This window comes from Pimephales promelas, chromosome 4, assembly GCF_988280905.1.
Source record: "Pimephales promelas chromosome 4, fPimPro1.hap1.1, whole genome shotgun sequence".
Lineage (NCBI taxonomy): Eukaryota > Metazoa > Chordata > Actinopteri > Cypriniformes > Leuciscidae > Pimephales > Pimephales promelas.
In genome coordinates, this window is record NC_142772.1 from 10653405 (window position 1) to 10671663 (window position 18259).

At 39.6% G+C, this 18259-nt stretch overlaps 1 protein-coding gene across 1 annotated transcript in view; it reads right to left on the reverse strand.

Moving 5' to 3' along the window:
• Positions 1-18012, reverse strand: part of tmc2a (transmembrane channel-like 2a) — a 32917-nt gene extending 14905 nt beyond the window's left edge. The window contains exons 1-12 of the mRNA XM_089129768.1: positions 17862-18012; positions 14174-14531; positions 12825-12974; positions 10552-10642; positions 6659-6740; positions 6369-6475; positions 6100-6198; positions 5506-5648; positions 4083-4230; positions 3646-3834; positions 395-574; positions 141-299 (exon numbers count right to left, since the gene is read on the reverse strand). Of these exons, the coding sequence (XP_088985894.1) occupies positions 141-299; positions 395-574; positions 3646-3834; positions 4083-4230; positions 5506-5648; positions 6100-6198; positions 6369-6475; positions 6659-6740; positions 10552-10642; positions 12825-12974; positions 14174-14531; positions 17862-18012 (1857 nt within the window). The remainder of the gene's footprint in view (positions 1-140; positions 300-394; positions 575-3645; positions 3835-4082; positions 4231-5505; positions 5649-6099; positions 6199-6368; positions 6476-6658; positions 6741-10551; positions 10643-12824; positions 12975-14173; positions 14532-17861) is intronic.
• Between the last annotated feature and the right edge of the window lie 247 nt (positions 18013-18259).

Below are 18259 nucleotides of genomic sequence, written 5' to 3' on the forward strand. Positions count from 1 at the left end.
GGGAATAGTTTGAATGACAAAGATAAAGCAACAAGAAATGTGCAAACAAATGTTTAGATCAGAATGTTTCATCAATTAATCACAATATACACAGTCATTTATATATGATTTCTGCTGGAGGAATTAGATGGACACTTTACTAATCCCACTGCAGTTTCCCAGCATGGGCCTCTGATGCCATCAGAGGGATCAAGAGGAGGTGGGGTGCCTGTGTAATTTGGGTTGTTGGCCGAGAAGTTGGCATAATACTCCTTAACGAACCAAATGCTGGCATTTTTTATAGAATCCTCTTCTTCAAGCTTAAAGAAAGAAGGGTTTTGTTCACTTAAAAATCACTGATTTGAAAAATGGGTAGGAACAGGAAATTAAAACAGTTATCATCAAAAAAACTTACTTTCGTATTGACCTCATCGAACAGAGCAAGCAAAAATGTGTAGAGGTTACCAAGGAAGAGCGCAAATATACGCCCCAGCTGCCACTTGAGAGCGATACGTGGATGGTATTCTTCCAGCTCGGCGATAGTCTCAAAGAGCATCGGACCCACCAGCCCCAGCAGGGACATGATGATCTCCATCTGAGATACAAATGTTATTGTTATTACATAATCTACAGGGATTGGACAATGCAACTTAAACACTTGGTTTTAATCATTTAGTGGTATCATGTGTAGGGCCTCCTTTTGTGGCCAATACAGCATCAGTTCATCTTTGGAATGACAGATACAAGTCCTCAGACACGGCCTTACCTATGTTTCACCTGTTTCAATTGAAACAGGCCACGCCCTCCAACAGACCAGCAAAATCCCATTCATTTTCTCTGTAAGATATTGATTTTAAGCCATAATGTCTAAACCATTTAGGGTAGATTGACCATGAGCTACGAGGTTGTGAAACGAAAGTTGCAGCTCCTATTAAAGCCACAAGGTATGAAATTAACTTTGTTGTTTGCGATCTTCTAGAGAAATACTACACTACCCACAATCCTAAGCAAAACACTTACGTCTCTGATTGGTCGAACTCGCGGTTACTATGGCGACGTTTACCGCCCCCGCGAACGGCTTAAGTGATCTAAAGTATAATATCGGTAGTTTATGTGTTTATACCTTTGCCAGGCTGTCCAAAGTGCTGAAATAACTCGGAGCCCATCATTATATATGATAAGTTCGGTTCAGTGACAGTCAGACACTTTTTCTTCTTTGCTTTTGTTAAATACTGTAAGGGATGTTTGAGCTGTTTTTTTTTTTAAATTCAGCTCAGACAACTGAAAATATACTGCGTAAATCAATTAAGCAGTGAAGTTGCCCTGCGTGAAAGGGCGAGGCTTATTCCAACGTAAAACACTGTATAATTGTATATAGTTTTAAATCAAATAAGGCTGGATAATTTCTATGTTGAGCTGCCTGTTCATGAAGCTGAAAGTGCACGTAATAAAATAATATACCATTGATGCAAACCAACAGGTGTCACGATTCTATGTGTTTGAGTTCAGTTTTGAGATCTTGTTTCCCCCTGTCTTTTGTGATTTTGGTTTAGTCCTGTTAGTATTTCCCACTTTGTTTAATTAGCAATTCCCATCACCTGTGTTCAGTTACCCCATTAGTCCCTGTTCATTTAAGCCCTGTGTTTTCCCTCAGTGTTTGTTGATCGTCGTCTTTGATTGGTTTTGTGTGCATTGATTTCCTGTAGTTGTCGTTCCTGTTAAGTTAAAGCTAGGGTATACTATTTCAAAGATTGTTCATTATTAATATCCTCGTTTAGATGCTGTTTATGGTTATATAGTATAATCCTAACAATATAAATAGAAAAAAGAACGAAAAAAATCCATTCACTTTATTGGCTGTACAGCCACATAAAAGTTGACCAATGGAAGCTTTGCGAGCGCAAAGCTACATTGGTCAACTGCTCTCATCCAATCACCAGCTACACTTGAAACTCAGCCTGGAGCTCGCGTCTCCACCCCGACCGCACCCGACTGCGCCCAACCACGCCCGACCGCGCCCCCCTTCTGCGTCATGAGAATCGCGCACGTTAGCAGGTGACCGCACATGGTAGCTAGCTAAGTAGCACATCAGACAGCAATGGATAACAACGAAAAATACATCAGCAAGCGTCCCCTGCTTGCCCCTACAAGAAAGTTAGGACGGAAGAGAAAGTCGTTTGAGGAAAAAGCAGAGACGAAAAGAAAATGTGAAGAACGCCGAAAGTTGAGTAGGATAAATATAGGGTTCACCATTGACCGATGGAGGAAACTTCAGCGAGATCTGGGACTGAAGACCGACGCTGACACGGCTGACTTTTTGTTGAGCAGGTAAACATTTATTTGTACTCTTATATGGTGTGACGTGTTACATAAATAGCTTTTTATCAGTCTGAAAACTAGCTAATGCTGCCGGTCGGCATTGGAATGTTAGCTGTTTAGCATCACCTGTATCACGGTTCAAGTTAAATATATTTCTTGAAGTGCTTGAATATATTGCAGTATGCCTAGCGGGTTTCTGTTCGAGAATCAGACATTGCACAGAGTACATCTCAGTTCCGATGATGACAACTTGATTGAGTGACGTTGTTAAATTCGTTTCCCTGTGGGAGGGATCAGGTAGCAGAGGGGAGGGGGGTGTGTGTGGAGAGGCGGGATGAGTTTTTCAAAACTTCCCTCCCGTTTCAGGCTCTCTCGACCGATTTTCAACATCGTATACTACAGCTTTAAGTTTGAAAATAAATCAACTATACTGCAGTCCTATGTCCTCGTTTTCGGTCACCTGCAAAACCCTGACAACGGGAATCCTTGCTTTTTATGCTCTATTATGTTTGTTTTATGTAGGTAGGGCCCCATATTAGTTATTGAAACGGGCCCCCAGATGCTTAAGGCCGCCGCTGCAAGTCCTGCACAGTGGCCAGAAGGATTTTGAGCCATTGCTCTTCCAGAAGAGTGGCCATGCCACTATGTGATGCTGGTGGAGGAAAACATTTTCTGAACTTGCTCCTCCAAAATACCCCAAAATCTGGTGACTGTGCAGACCATGGGAGATGTTGAACTTCACTTCCATGTTCATCAAATTATTCAGTCACAAGTCTTGCTGTGTACTGGTGCATTATGCTGATACACGGCACCACCTTCAGGGTAAATGGTCCTCCAGAATGGTACGGTAGTCCTTGGCAGTGACGCACCTATCAAGCACAGTAGAGTGCTTGATGGGTGCCAAACCATCACTGAACCATCACTGATCCACCCCGTGCTTCACTATGGGCAGCAACAGTCTGGGTGTTAAGCCTCTTTGGGGCTTCTCCACACTGTAACTCACAGCTCTCCATACACCACAAAGACTTGCTGTCCTGGTCACAGATGAGCCAGTGAGACGCACACCAACAATTTGTCCTCTTTTGAACTCAGACATGTCTCCCATTATGTTGTGGATTGACATTTTTTTTTATCTAAAGATGTGCTATTGCTCTGCTAATTTAAATACATTTTCACATTGTACTCTTACTGATAGAATGTACTGTAATATCAGTAAAGATTGGCCACCAAGTCTCACACTTATAGGCGTGAAACATTGGTCAGTGTTTCAGTTTCATTGACCAACCCCTGTATCTTGTTAGTGTACTTAAGACAAGATATTGAATGTGATTTTGTGCTTATTTTTACCTCATTCTTCTCGTACCATGAGAGGTTGTCCATGTTCGCAAACTCTTGGGATCGTTTGACCACAAAGTAGATGAGATAGCCACTTCCACCAAGTGTACAGGTGATGAGAAAGTTGGCTAGGACACGTAAGAATCTCCTCAGATGAATGTTCTCATCCTTTTGGTTCTCCTGCTCATCCACAATGGACTCCTGAAGAACACATTAGAGGTTCCAAACTGAGAAAATGCATGAGGCAAGACCATTTTTGGAGCTACAGAGCACATGTGAACATTTATTTAAACCATATCACTTGATCTGGCCAGATTATTTGGTTTTACAGAGAGTTGACCACTTCAAATCTCTGAAAGGGCAACCAGACTATATATAAAAAAAAATGCAGTGGTCAACACACATCTACACCTACCCAAGAACTTACACATAAACACAAAAGCACATACTTTGAAGCTGGTGGTGATGGAGGCGAATTTATTGTCGGCTGTCTCCGCATTCCCAATAAGATAATCCCAGCTGGTGAACATCTTCCAGGCAAAGGTGAACTCACTGTCTTCTCCATCCCCTCCCCCCACATCTGCGTTTTTAGCCATCCTAACAGCGAGAATGGACTTTATTCAGCACTTGTAAAGAATCCAATCTCGCCGGCAGGATAACAGAAGCGCAATTTCCAATTGCAGTCAAAACAACAATTTTGTTGGTAATACTCATTCAATGATGCTGTGTAGTGTGGTTGAACTTTCTGTTAGGCTATCTGGAGAAAATTTTTCGTATTTAAAGGTGAAGTGTTTTTTGATGTGATGTTAAATATGTCTTCCATTCCCCAGAGGGTTGACTGCCCATGTTCACAAAAATATTACAGTACAGGAAATGATCAATACAAAATGGTGCCGTTTCTTAATTTGAATGGGTGAAAGGGAAGATTAGCATTAGTTTCAGTTCATAGAAAGCAACCATGACATGACATGAAGGTGAGGAAATGTATATATATATATATATATATATATATATACACATATATATCCTCAATTGTGACTTTTTGTCATAACTTTTTTCTTATATTTGCACCATTACTTTGTGCAGCTGAATTTATATCTCACAACTACATCTTTATTTATTTTATATCTTACAAAGCATATGTCATGATTGTGACTTTACCGCTAACAATACTGACTATAGTTCAAACGTTTATCACACAATTTTGACAATTTCTCGTAATTATGACTATTTTTAGTAATTGCAAAATCTCAAAATTTCTACCATTGATAATTGCATCTTTTTTATTTCAATTGTCTATTGTTTCTGAAGCGGAAACATTGCATATTTCTTTGACAAGACTCACGTTTCTCGCTGTTATAGTAATGTTAAATGTTGATCTTTGCATCTTCAGAAATTTTGTTTCGAATGCATGTGTAAAATGCACATGTACAGCAGATTGCAAGACCGTATTTCATTAACTGTCAAAGGTAAATTACTAGAAGAGTGACAAAGTGCAGTAAATGGTGAAACTATCTGTGCTACAAAACAGTGTGATTATGATTACCATAATACATATGATAACAAACACCAGTTTGCAGTATCAAGCAGCATAACAGACTGTTTTTGTACAGCAAAAAAATAACCTTTAAATTGGAGGGGTATTTTTTTTCTCAGCATTAGCTGTCTAATCTGACACCACAATTTTTTTAACCATTGTAGATGTACAGTACAATTAAAGACAATACACTAGATTCTGTACAACCTTTTGCCATCTACAAAGAACAATAATAATTTTCGGAATAGGCATACACATTCACAGTCATATGTACTTCTCAAGAACATTTCATGTCATTGCTACAACATCTAGCAATGCATGAAAGAGTGACTCACGTTCGGATCACAACCATGAGACTATACCCAAAGGACCCAATGCCCACCAAGAGGTAGGACAGAGGGAGACGAAACTTCAGGAAGCCAATGGTTCTCTGGTTATTATAGTAGCCATAGAAAAGTACTGAGTACTTGCAGTAACCCTGTCAAAGACAAGGCATCAAAAAGTGTTATTGATAACCATACATGTATATTATGGTAATAAGAAATGTAACAAACACTGAGTAAATCTCTAATTCCATGACACAATTTAAAAAAAAAATAAATAAACCTGTAAATAAACAGAAAAATTTAAATGATGCAAAAGTAATGAAACTTTTTAGATTCCGTTGTAGCACAAGATATTCAATCTCAAATCATGCTGGAGAACATGATCATTAGGATTTACATGACCTTGTGGAGTTGCTGCTATCCAAAGGGCGACTTAATATACTAAGCTGTTCTGTAATTCATGTATACTTTTGACCTTCACTTAAAATGTTTTCTGAAAATTGTATTTTAAAATGAAAAATAGACATTTTCACTAGTGGTCTCAAACTGTCAAACATCTAATCAACCTTAGCATTGTATAAAATACAAGTATCATGATCTTACATTGAAATCCGTGAGAACAGCATAGTCCATAGCAGTGGCTTGCTCTGGTCTCGGCACAGTTTTCCGAGGAATGGACCCATATGGAAGTCCCATGAGAACCTTGCGGATAGTTCAACATGTTTAAATCATTTGTGAAGTGCAGCAGTCATTTGTTGTAGATTGTATTAGAAAGATACTTTATTTATCTCCGGTAAGCCAAAATTGAATGCAAAAGAGCATAATTTTATACTTATGTAGGTAAAACACAACATAATGGTTAAAACACTGACCTCTGGTATTACAACCAGGCCAAAAGTCAAGCCAAAGAGGACTAAGTTCATACCGTACATCCAACGGAGGAAAATAAAGTATGAAGCAACAGAGGAGCCAAAGTGACCTGCAAATGGATGAAACATCGCCAAGGCACAGAATAAGGAACTTTTAGACTGCAAGAAACATTCTAGTAAATGAATAATTCTGAAAAAAGAATTCATATACAGGTCAAAGAAATAATATCATCAGCTGAAATGAAACACACCATTCCAGTATGTAACGTTAATGGGGGGGGGGGGGTACTTACTCTCAACTTCCTTTATTTTCCGCTCCCATGGGATGCACGATGTCCTAAAATTTTCAAAATCTCTTTGAAACTTTATCCATTTCTGCATGACGAGGCACAAAGCAAACAGGGAATGTTAGGGGGCTGCAGGTAACTATATTTTTATGTTTTTCAAGAAAATGTTATTGGCGTTTGCCATTTGCCAACAGTATAGACCTTATTCAGAGCAGTGCCATGACAGGTATGAAAGTGAGGCTGTGAGGATAGACTTACCGTGTTTCCAATGGCATCTGCTGTAAAAATCTGAATAAAGCGGCTATACTGTACTTACAATTTTCCACATGCTTACATTGTCGGGAGATTTTTGTCAACTGACATTTCTTGGAAAGATATTTTTCCAGTGTTTCATGAGCAGAACAAGAAGAAAACACGGTAACACTTTCAAATAATGGTCCGTAGTTAACAAGTATGCAGGAAGTAATAGGTACTGCATTAACACCGAAGTTAATACTATTAACTAATATGGAAGCAATATTAACTAAGCATTAAGTAATAGGTAATTTAGTACAAAGGTAGTTCCTTGGTAGGTATTTGATTATTACTAAAGAAATATATCCTCATTGAGAACTATATGTGAACTAAGAAATAATAACCAATTAATTACTAATCACAAAAGTAACATGTCTAAAAAGTGAACAATTGTGGGGGTTTTATACTCTTAACATGGTCATAACATTTCAGAAGCATATGCCTCAAATGGGTTCTTTGTAGAAACCAGTTTATGAAGTTTATACATCCCCCCAAATACATTAGCTAGGTTGAGATTGTGACCACTCTTGCCAGGATGGACGCATGTTCTCTGTTTATTTAAAACTTAAACATAAAATAATACTAATAATGACAGTTTTTAAAAATAAACCTTAAATAATTAGGAAGTGATGCTGACACTCTCATGATTGGATTAGTTCACCATTATGGGCTCTATTGAATGTCAGGCACATATATCTCAGACTCCAAAGACCTATAACTTTATGTTACAGTAGCTGCCTGAGGAGGACTTCTCTTTAGGACATGAATATAAACATTGATGTTCACTTGTCAAAAACAATTAGCATCTTTAATGAAGAGATTGGCTGCATTTATGTTACGATAAGTGCAAAACCACATCTTCCAGATTACAGTGTTTGTTAGAATATTAGTGCCTCACAGAACCTGTACAGTATGTGTCAAATATAAAATTAAATTACTTGTATCATTTGTGAAAAACATGTTAACTCCTCAATAACTTCTTAAGCGTTACCTTGTCATCCCGCAGGAACTACTAGGAGTTAAACATGTTAACTCCTAACTAACTATAAAATAATGGGCCACATCACTAGTAGTTCCTGCGGGATGACAAGGTAACGCTTAAGTAGTTAGTGAAGAGTAAACATGTTTTTCACAAATGAAACAAGAACATGTGTCCATCCTGGCAAGAGTGGTCACAATCTCAACCTAGCTAATGTATTTGGGGGGATGTATAAACTTCATAAACTGGTTTCCACAAAGAACCCATTTGAGACACATGCTTCTGAAATGTTATGACCATGTTAAGAGTAAAACCCCCACAATTGTTCGCTTTTTAGACATGTCACTTTTGTGATTAGTAATTAATTGGTTATTATTTCTTAGTTCACAATTAGTTCTCAATGAGGATATATTTCTTTAGTAACAATCAAATACCTACCAAGGAACTACCTTTGTAAATTACCTATTACTTAATGCTTAGTAATTATATTGCTTCCATATTAGTTATTAGTATTAACTTCGGTGTTAATGCAGTACCACCTATTACGTCCTGCATAGCTACTTGTTAACTACGGACCATTATTTTAAAGTGTTACCGAAAACACATTAAATAACAGTACTGTGACGCTGTGCGGAGAAATAGTGCTGAGGCTGGATCCAAACGCAGTGTAGCTTTATTAACAAACTTGGAACAAGACACAAGACTAGAAGCAGGACTCGAGAATTCAAAAACACCAACGTTCACGTACATAAATTCAACAACCAACAAAGACAGGGCAGAAACACAGGGCTTAAATAATAAAGGACAAACGAGCTAGACAAGATAACAAGGGGGCGTGAGAAATAAGAAACACCTGGGACAAATAATCGACGGGGAATCACTAATAACGAAAACACACAAAACCACATCATGACATAGCCTCCCCCCTATGGGCGACTCCCGACGCCCATAAAAACAACAAAAAGTTCAGGAGGGCGGTGAAGCGGAGACAGTCTTGGGGGAGGGACGGAGGGCAAGGCCCGTGCAGAGGAACGGGACCAGGAGATAGCCAAGGCGGGCCTGGGCCGCCGAGCGTGGACGGAGCAGGACGAGGCGAAGGCCAGGGCGGAGCAGGACGAGGCGAGGGCCAGGGTGGTGCAGGACGAGGCCAGGGCCGGGGCGGAGCAGGACGAGGCGAGGGCCAGGGCGGCGCAGGACGAGGCCAGGGCCAGGGCGGTGCAGGACGAGGCCAGGGCCAGGGCGGAGCAGGACGAGGCGAGGGCCAGGGTGGCGCAGGACGAGGCCAGGACGAGGCCAGGGCCGGGGCGGAGCAGGACGAGGCCAGGGCCAGGGCGGTGCAGGACGAGGCCAGGGCCAGGGCGGAGCAGGACGAGGCCAGGGCAGAGCAGAACGATGCAAGGGCCATGTCAACATCGCCTCCATGGCCCCCACAGAGTACCTACTGCCCCCCCCCCCCCCAAAAAAAAAAAAAAAACTTAAGGAAATCTACGGGGGGAACCTCCGGACAGTAGACAGGCTCAGGAAACGCCTCCAGGAGTTTGAAAGCCGGCAGGGTGAGGCGCAGAGGCGGGGCCGGCTGGGCTGACGTGAGTCGCGGGCTCGGCTGGGCTGACATGAGTCGCGGGCTCGTTAATGCACACGTGAAGCGCGGGTTCGTCGTGGCTGACGTGAACCAGCGGTGAAGACGACGAGGGCTTCGCGGGTATTGTGAACTCGGGAGATGTCGAGTAGAACGAGCCAGTAATGGAGAAGAGGTCCTCCAAGGAACAAGCCGAGCTATATACCGGTCAAGAGTCCAGTTGGTAAGGTCCCGCGGCATCCATCGAGCGATCCCATAATCCAGCCCATTCAGAAACAGGCCCATGAGCTGGATATCATCTAGCGCTCCCAGATGGCAAATGGACAGAAAATCCTTCGCGTACCTCTGGACGGACTGGCCCTCTTGCAATAAAGTCGACAGGTATTCTCCCAGAGCCCGGTTGCTGACAACTGCTGGACCCATTTTGGGGTTGGTTGTTCTGTGACGCTGTGCGGAGAAATAGTGCTGAGGCTGGATCCAAACGCAGTGTAGCTTTAATAACAAACTTGGAACAAGACACAAGACTAGAAGCAGGACTCGAGAATTCAAAAACACCAACGTTCACGTACATAAATTCAACAACCAACAAAGACAGGGCAGAAACACAGGGCTTAAATAATAAAGGACAAACGAGCTAGACAAGATAACAAGGGGGCGTGAGAAATAAGAAACACCTGGGACAAATAATCGACGGGGAATCACTAATAACGAAAACACACAAAACCACATCATGACAAGTACAGCCCATTGAAGAGATGCAAGTCTATCCCTCACAGCCTCGCTTTCATTCTCATTAAAAATCAAAGATGGCGCTGCCATGAATAAGGCGTATACTTGTTGCCACTGTGAGTTTTGCAAAGTGGTTGCTAAGGTATTCAAGTTGTGTTTTAACCCATTGCTATGTTGTTGCTATGGAGTTCTGGGTGATTACAAAATCTGACCTGATCTGATCTCTCTTAAAATAGGAATGTTTTATTTTCAGCAACAGTCATAGTGATGCATAAAGTGAAGATTTTCACATGATATATAATATCAAGATATTCCTACCTTCATCATCATCACTTTGTAAGCATACAGCTTCCTGCCTTTTCCTTTGCCCAAGGCACCTTCAAATTTATCCACAAACTGCTGAGCCTCTCTACAGACACAAGGAGAACATGGGATTATTCAAAGGAGGATATTTACTTTACTTTACTGAAATTACTCTCTTACTCTTCACAGAAATCGCACAATGAAGGAATCTCAGAATTTGTAGGAGAAAATGCAAACCACATTAACTGAAACGAGAACTGACATGAACAAAACAGGGAGTACGTATACACAGGATTAACAAGGGAACACAGGTGAACAAAATGACAGAAATGAATGAAGGCGACAAACATGGACATCTTAGTAACTATAGAAACTAATACTGCACAGGAAACAAACAACGCATTCTCATCCTAGGGCGTCATCTAACTGACACTTTTGACCATGCGTCTAAATCCGACGCACATGGCAACCTTTAGCGTCAGTTAGATCAGTCCCAAACCTGTCCTGGAGGACCACCAACACTGCACGTTTTCTGTCTTCCTAATCAAACACACCTGATTCAATCATCAGCTCATTAACCCATGTGATAATGAGCTGATGATTTGAATCAGGTATGACTGATCAGGGAGACAAAGAAAAGTGTTGGTGGTCCTCCAGGACAGGTTTGAGAACCACTGAGTTAGATGACGCTCATCCTAGGGCGTCATCTAACTGACGCTTTTGACCAGGAGTCTAAATCCGGCGCACATGGTAACCTTTAGCGTCAGTTAGATGACGCGGGTAGGTTTAGGTCTGGGGTGGGGTTAGGGTTAGACCACTAGGAGGCGCGTCTCATTTGGAGCCTAACGGGTGCCATGTGCGTCGGATGTTGACGCATGGTCAAAAGTTGGGATGAGAACAGGCTGAAACAAAGGACCATTAACAAAAACATAATGAAACATAACATAACTTTGACACTTAACTGGATCACTGTATTAATCAATCAGCTTCAAGGACTAGAACTATCTGTTTTTAAAGCTACATTTAAGCTAAAATACACAAAAGAAACAGATGTGGATGTCAAGGCCTATAAAAATAATAAACCCACTTAAAATACTAAACTCAAAGGGATACTCCACCCCAAATGGAAAATTTCACTAGCATTTACCAACATAATATTTTAAAAATGTCTTCTTTCTTCTGGAGAACATAAACTAATATATTTTGAGAATTTTATGTTTTAAAAACATACAATTTTATGTTTAGTAAATGCTGACAGAATTTTCATTCTTTGGAATTTGAGAGTTTTTTTTTTTTTTAATTGATAAATGTAATAAGTTTATTCACAGTTTGGGAGTTTGTTTATTTATTTGTTTTTCATTTCAGGGAGTATACCTTTGAGTTACACTAGAAACTGTTTATTTTAGTGAAAGAATTATCTTAACAAAACAATCCTCTGCTGTCTGGCCATTTTTGACCGTTTTTTTTTTTTTACTTCATCAGAATGGTACAAAACTTGGTAAAGGTTTAGGCTCTTGGCCTCTTGCTATGTGAACACACAGACCCACACAAAAATCATGGACATTATTCAAAAAGGTCAAATGGTCCTGAAAATAAATAGTCACACATGTATTCCTCGGGGTCAAAAATGACCGCATTGGAAATGAATGGAAGACAAATTAAAACGTTTTGTACTGCACCCAATATGGAAGCTTATGTGTAGCAATATTCAGTTTGAAATGTAATATGCAAAATGACAATGCAATATGTAAAATGGCATTGCATTTTGTATTTAAATTTACATTTTACATTACCATTCTAGCAACGTATGGTGCAAAAATTAAAATTAAAATGAAATTACATAATTTATATTTGCCATTTCATAGGCTACACTAGTTTTAATATGCATATTGAAACGCTTTATAAGTGGCAAAATTAAAATTAAAATGCATTACAGAAATGATTAGATATGTGTAACATGTTTAAGCAAAAACTGTGGCAAAATGATCATCCAAATGTAATTTTTCTTAATTGTATTTACACTCACAGACACTTGTGATTGCATTTTCATGAAATGACTTTATACACAAACGCATGTGTCATTCTGATTTTGCACGCGCGCAAAGCGGGATTTTTCCCGGATCATAACTAAACTTAGTATCATAAAATCCCTTAAATATATTTTTTTTCCGTAAAAACAATAAGGCCTTGCTGTATCGTGAATTTAGTCACATCTTAATGGGGTGTCTTGAAGCTTATTGATTCATTATAACATTTTTTTTTGCATTACATTTAAGATTTCTCAGTACTTGAGGACTTTAAGTCGTCTTTTCATTCGCCAGGGCTTGTTCCTGATGTTTGCTATCAGTTTCTTCTTCTCCTCCACCTCCTCCATCAGTTTGGCCATTTCACCTTCAGACATGGAATCCTCCTCTTCATCTGATTTGGAATCATCACCACTAAGACATAGAACATACTGTGATCGAGTGCTTCATTCATAAAAATGACTTGTTTTGTCTTGCATAAACTTCAAAAGTGTTGTTTAAGACTGGAATACACAACATGAATTTTTGCCCACATTTTTCCGTCTGGATGATACATGTTGTGCTGAAAGTCTGGTAGTGTGTGATGCCTCAGTTGTTTAGTGTATAACCATTACAAAGTCAGCAAGTATGCAAAGATAGATTTTATAAGGATAAGAATTATAAAGACCAGATTAGTAACCATTAAATTTAATTTGTTAAATTTAACATTAAAATATGCAAACTTACAAGCACTTCAACCAAATCATTGCCCAAAGTGTCTAATAATGGTAACACGTTAATTTACAGTGTCCTTGTTACACATTGCACATGTAATTACTACAGTAATAACAGTAAATTATGCATACGCGCAACTAACCATAAACCAAACCCTTACCCTAATTATTATATTTTTAATTAATATTACTGCATACTTAACTGTATAATTAGACTGTAGCAATGGCACCTTCAAATAAAATGCAACCATAAAGAAATATTTTAGTACTTATTTGTGCAATATATATACATATATATATATATATATATAATTTATTATTATTATTTTTTTTTTTAAAGAAAAAACAAGACAAAAATTTAGAATTGTTTTGTTTGCAGTATTATGTCTTATTGTGTGCCATCCCCCTCATCACACTTTGTAAATGTTCCTACACCCATAAGACTAATCATAATATCAGGTGTATATGGTTAGAAGTCGCTAATGGAGATTAATGGGATGAGCTAACGAGTACAAGTGTGTGTCTAGAGTGTATGGGGAGACATAGTATTAAAAATGCAATGGCTTTAATAGTTAAAACGATACTGTCGCGGAATAGGGAGAGGCTCGGATAGTTGACCATATGTTTTCCAACAACACTAACCACTTTTATAAATAATACGGACAAATGGCGTGTAAATTACACCTTAAAAATAGAAACATTTCAATAGAACTTTGTAGATGTACTGTAAAAGAGAAAAAAGTTTATTTATTTAGTTAGTTTTTTTCTCGATTTTCCTATACATTACTGGAATTTTTATAGTATATTCAGTGATCTCTTGGTGTCTTGGTGTATTGATGAAATCAATTAATTATCATTTAATTATCCAGTTTTATCGCGTTACCACTTGTGTCAGCATACCTACTGTTCTTTTTCTTCTTTTCATCTTTGTCGCTGTCATTGTCCTTGTCTTTTCCTTTCCCCTTAGCATCTTTCTGTTTTTTGTTTCCACCTCTCTTGCTTTTTCTACCAGACTTTTCCCCATCTCCCCCACTTTCTCGCACTTTTCCTCTTCTCCTGTTCCCAGCACATCTTCTCTGTGGAATATCATCATCGCTGTCTTCCTCTACCTGTGCAGCTTTCTTTTTCTTGGCTGCTCGACGACCTCTGGGGGGGTCATCATCCGCATCTTCATCATCACCATCCTCACTGGTGACTGCTTTGCCCCGTTTACCGGCTGCGTTTTTTTTAGCACCTTTGCCTTTTGCTTTTTTGTCCTCTGAGAAAAAGAGAACACAATTGCATTGTCAGGGGCGGCAGTGGCTCAGTGGTTCATGTAGGTTGTCTGCAAACCGAAAGGTTGGTGGTTCAATCCCTAAGTGTCGAGGTGTCCATGAGCAAGACACCTAACCCCAGCTGCTCCCGACAAGCTGGATGGTGCCTTGTATGGCTGACACCGCAGTCGGTGTATGAATGGGTGAATGTGAGGCAAATTGTAAAGCGCTTTGGTGGCCATTGGGTCTATGAAAGCGCTATATAAATGCAGTCCATTTACCATTTGTCATGAAAAGGCATACAAACAATACATTATTGCATGCTGAGTAACAAAAGATAAACAAAAATTGTTACAAATTCTGAAAGAAAAATAGGGAGAAAATTGCTGTCACAATAGTCACTTGTCAATATACTGTATGTAGACATTTCTAGTTGCTGAGTGTTTTCTAGGTTATAAGCATCAGAAATATTGATTATAGCCTTAAACACCAACACTCATAAAAAAGAAAGGAGAAAATAAGGAAAAACAATTCAGTGTAATATTTTTTCTTACCTTCAGCACTCTCCACATCTCCATCAATATCTATTCCCACTACCAAAAAACATATATATTTATTATGAGTTGCTCCCTAAGCGCAGAATGTCAACAGATGACAGGATTTGAAAAAAATAATAATAATGTATTACTAAAATAATGGGTTTATTAGGGTAATTAGGGTTTATTGTAACTGTTAAATAATTATACAATGGAAATAAAAATTACAACTCACCATCTTCCAATTTTCTTGTTGTATCACTCTTCTTTGGCATTTTACTGCCCTTCTAATCTCTATTAGCCTCTGAATTATTCCCTTGCATCTGTGGTCTAACAAATTAGTGCACAGGTGTGCAGCTGCTCTCCAGTAACTGACTCCCTATTGCCATAGCAACGCCAAGTGACTTCACCTGTGCGATTTATAATAGTATATTGAATGAGCTGGAACAGTTGTTTGGTCGATTTGAGTTCAAATGAAATCTTTTAGAGAGAGAAAAAAAATATTTAAGACAAGGGAATTAATGCAAAGCACAAACACAGCTCAATATAGAAATGATCGGAGAACTTACATGAAGTAAAACAAATGTAGCCTCTCAGACGCATTTAAATTCCATCAATGGTCAAAGGAACAATCAAAAAGTATTCTGGATGACCCACAGGACAGTGCGACACATCCATTTAAACAGTTTGATGCACTCTCACTCATTGGGACACATGACACCTAATGCTGCTGTCACAAGAAGAGCCTCCTTAAAGATTTAATGAAGGTTTAGGTTTTCCTTCGGTTTTCAAAGACAATTAAACACATTTCACACTATGTTAAGTTTTGAACTTTCGTTTTAGCATGCACTTTCTTTAAAATTGCTGTGTTTGAGAATCTGCAACACGAATTATTATTATTATTAACTGTCAGCAGTTGTCATAAATTCAGCCAGCATCTTCTTTTGATAGGAGAAGGTATCTTAACCAGTATGTAGTATGCTACTGTTTGTAGCCATAAAAAATACACACATTAAATATACAGACACTCAAGCAGACGGTGAAACTCTAAGCAGACAAACTAATATATGCGATCCCCTGTCTCGTCTGTGCACATATGACACCTGGTAGATGACACTGCATCTCAGTTTTCACGTGCGAGTCATTACATGTTCATTAGTGTGAAGCTGCAAAAACATACAATGTGTGCACATGTGCGTAGCATATTACTGCACATCTATGTTTATACATTATCTATCTATCTATCTATCTATCTATCTATCTATCTATCTATCTATCTATCTATCTATCTATCTATCTATCTATCTATCTATCTATCTATCTATCTATCTATCTATCTATCTATCTATCTAGGTCATGGTTAGGGTGAAAACCCTACCTGAGCAATAAAATCATTTGATAATCATATTCAAATCATGCATCAAATATGAATATATGGTTTTGTCTGTTGCCAACTGGATCTGAGCGAATGGCCAAAATACACATATAAATCAGACCAACAAGCTGACTTTGATGATCCACTAATATTAGTTTAAAGGCCCACTGAAGTGCCTTGAAATGTGCAGAGTTATAAGTACTTTTAACTTGTTTTTTTTTGTACATTTGAATATATAGAAGCAAGCACCCCATGAGTTGAGGTAATTTCCACTGAAACAGGAAGACAGGACACATCGAGCAGCTCCTGATAAACCTGATAAAATGATCATAATACAATGCTCAGAGAGCAATAAAAAAAAAAATACAAAAAAAATAAAACATGTCCAAAAATATCAGGAAATCATTAATTAAAACGGGGAAAACACTTGAAACACATTGATATTTTTGATTTGATACAGAAATAGGTTTGTATGTAGTGTGTTATGTCATATCATGTATCCTAATCAAATAATCACCATATACACTATATTGCCAAAAGTATTGGGACAAATCATTGAATTCAGGCATTCCAATCACTTCCATGGACACAGTTGTATAAAATAAAGCACCTAGGCATGCAGACTGCATCTACAAACGTTTGTGAATGATTGGGTCAGGAAATTGAAATGTGGTACCGTGAGAGGTTGCCACCTGTGCAATAAGCCCATTTGTGAAATTTCCTCACTACTTAATATTCCATGTTTTCATAGCAAAGTAGAAGCAATTGAGAACAACAGCAACTGAGCTATGAAGTGGTAGGCCACATTATAGAGCAGGGTCAGCGCATGCCAAGGCCAGAAGTCGCCAACTTTCCGTAGAGTCAATAGCTAGACCTCCAAACTTTGTGTGACATTCAGATCAGCTCAAGAACAGTACATAGAGAGCTTCATGGAATGGGTTTCCATGGCCCAGCAGCTGCATCAAAGCCCCTTACATAATCCCGCTACTGGGCAGTGGAGATGTGTTCTCTGTCTGGAGTGACGAATCACACTTCTCTGTCTGGAAATCTGATGGACGAGTCTGGGTTTGGCGGTCGCCAGGAGAACAGTACTTGCCTGACTGATTGGTGCCAACAGGTGCCCGAGCCACCTCAGCTGGCCCCTCTCGATGTGGAGGAGCAGCAGCTCTACTCTGAGCTCATCCCAGCCACTTCACACTCGTCTGCAAGCCATAGCAGTAGCTGAAAGTCCTGGTCTGATGAGGCCAACACGACAACATCTTCCGTCAAAAAGCAGAGATGAAATCATGTGGTCCCCAAACCCAACACCCTTCGGCCCCTGGCTGTGCCTAGAAATTCTGTCCATAAAAAAAATATTAACAGAACTGTTGACAAAGGGCAGCCCTGTCGGAGTCCAACATGCACCGGGAACAAGTCTGACTTACTGCCGGCTGAACCAAGCTCCTGCTCCGGTCGTACAGGGACCGGACAGCCTTTAACAAAGCAGAGGGCCGGGACCCCATACTCCCAGAGCACCCTCCACAGGACGCCGTGGGTGACACAGTCGAATGCCTTCTCCAAATCCACAAAGCACATGTGGATTGGTTTTGCAAACTCCCATGCACCCTAGAGCACCCCTGGAGAGGGTATAGCCACACTGTTCCTCCTAAATCCGGGGTTCTACTAACAGCCGAGTTCTCTTCTCCAGTACCCTGGCATAGGGTTTACATCCATACATCCCCCTGTAATTGGAATACACCCTTCCCCTTCTTCAAAAGAGTGACCACCACCCCGTTCTGCCAGCCCAGAGGTACTGTTCCCTACCGCCATTCAATGTTGCAGA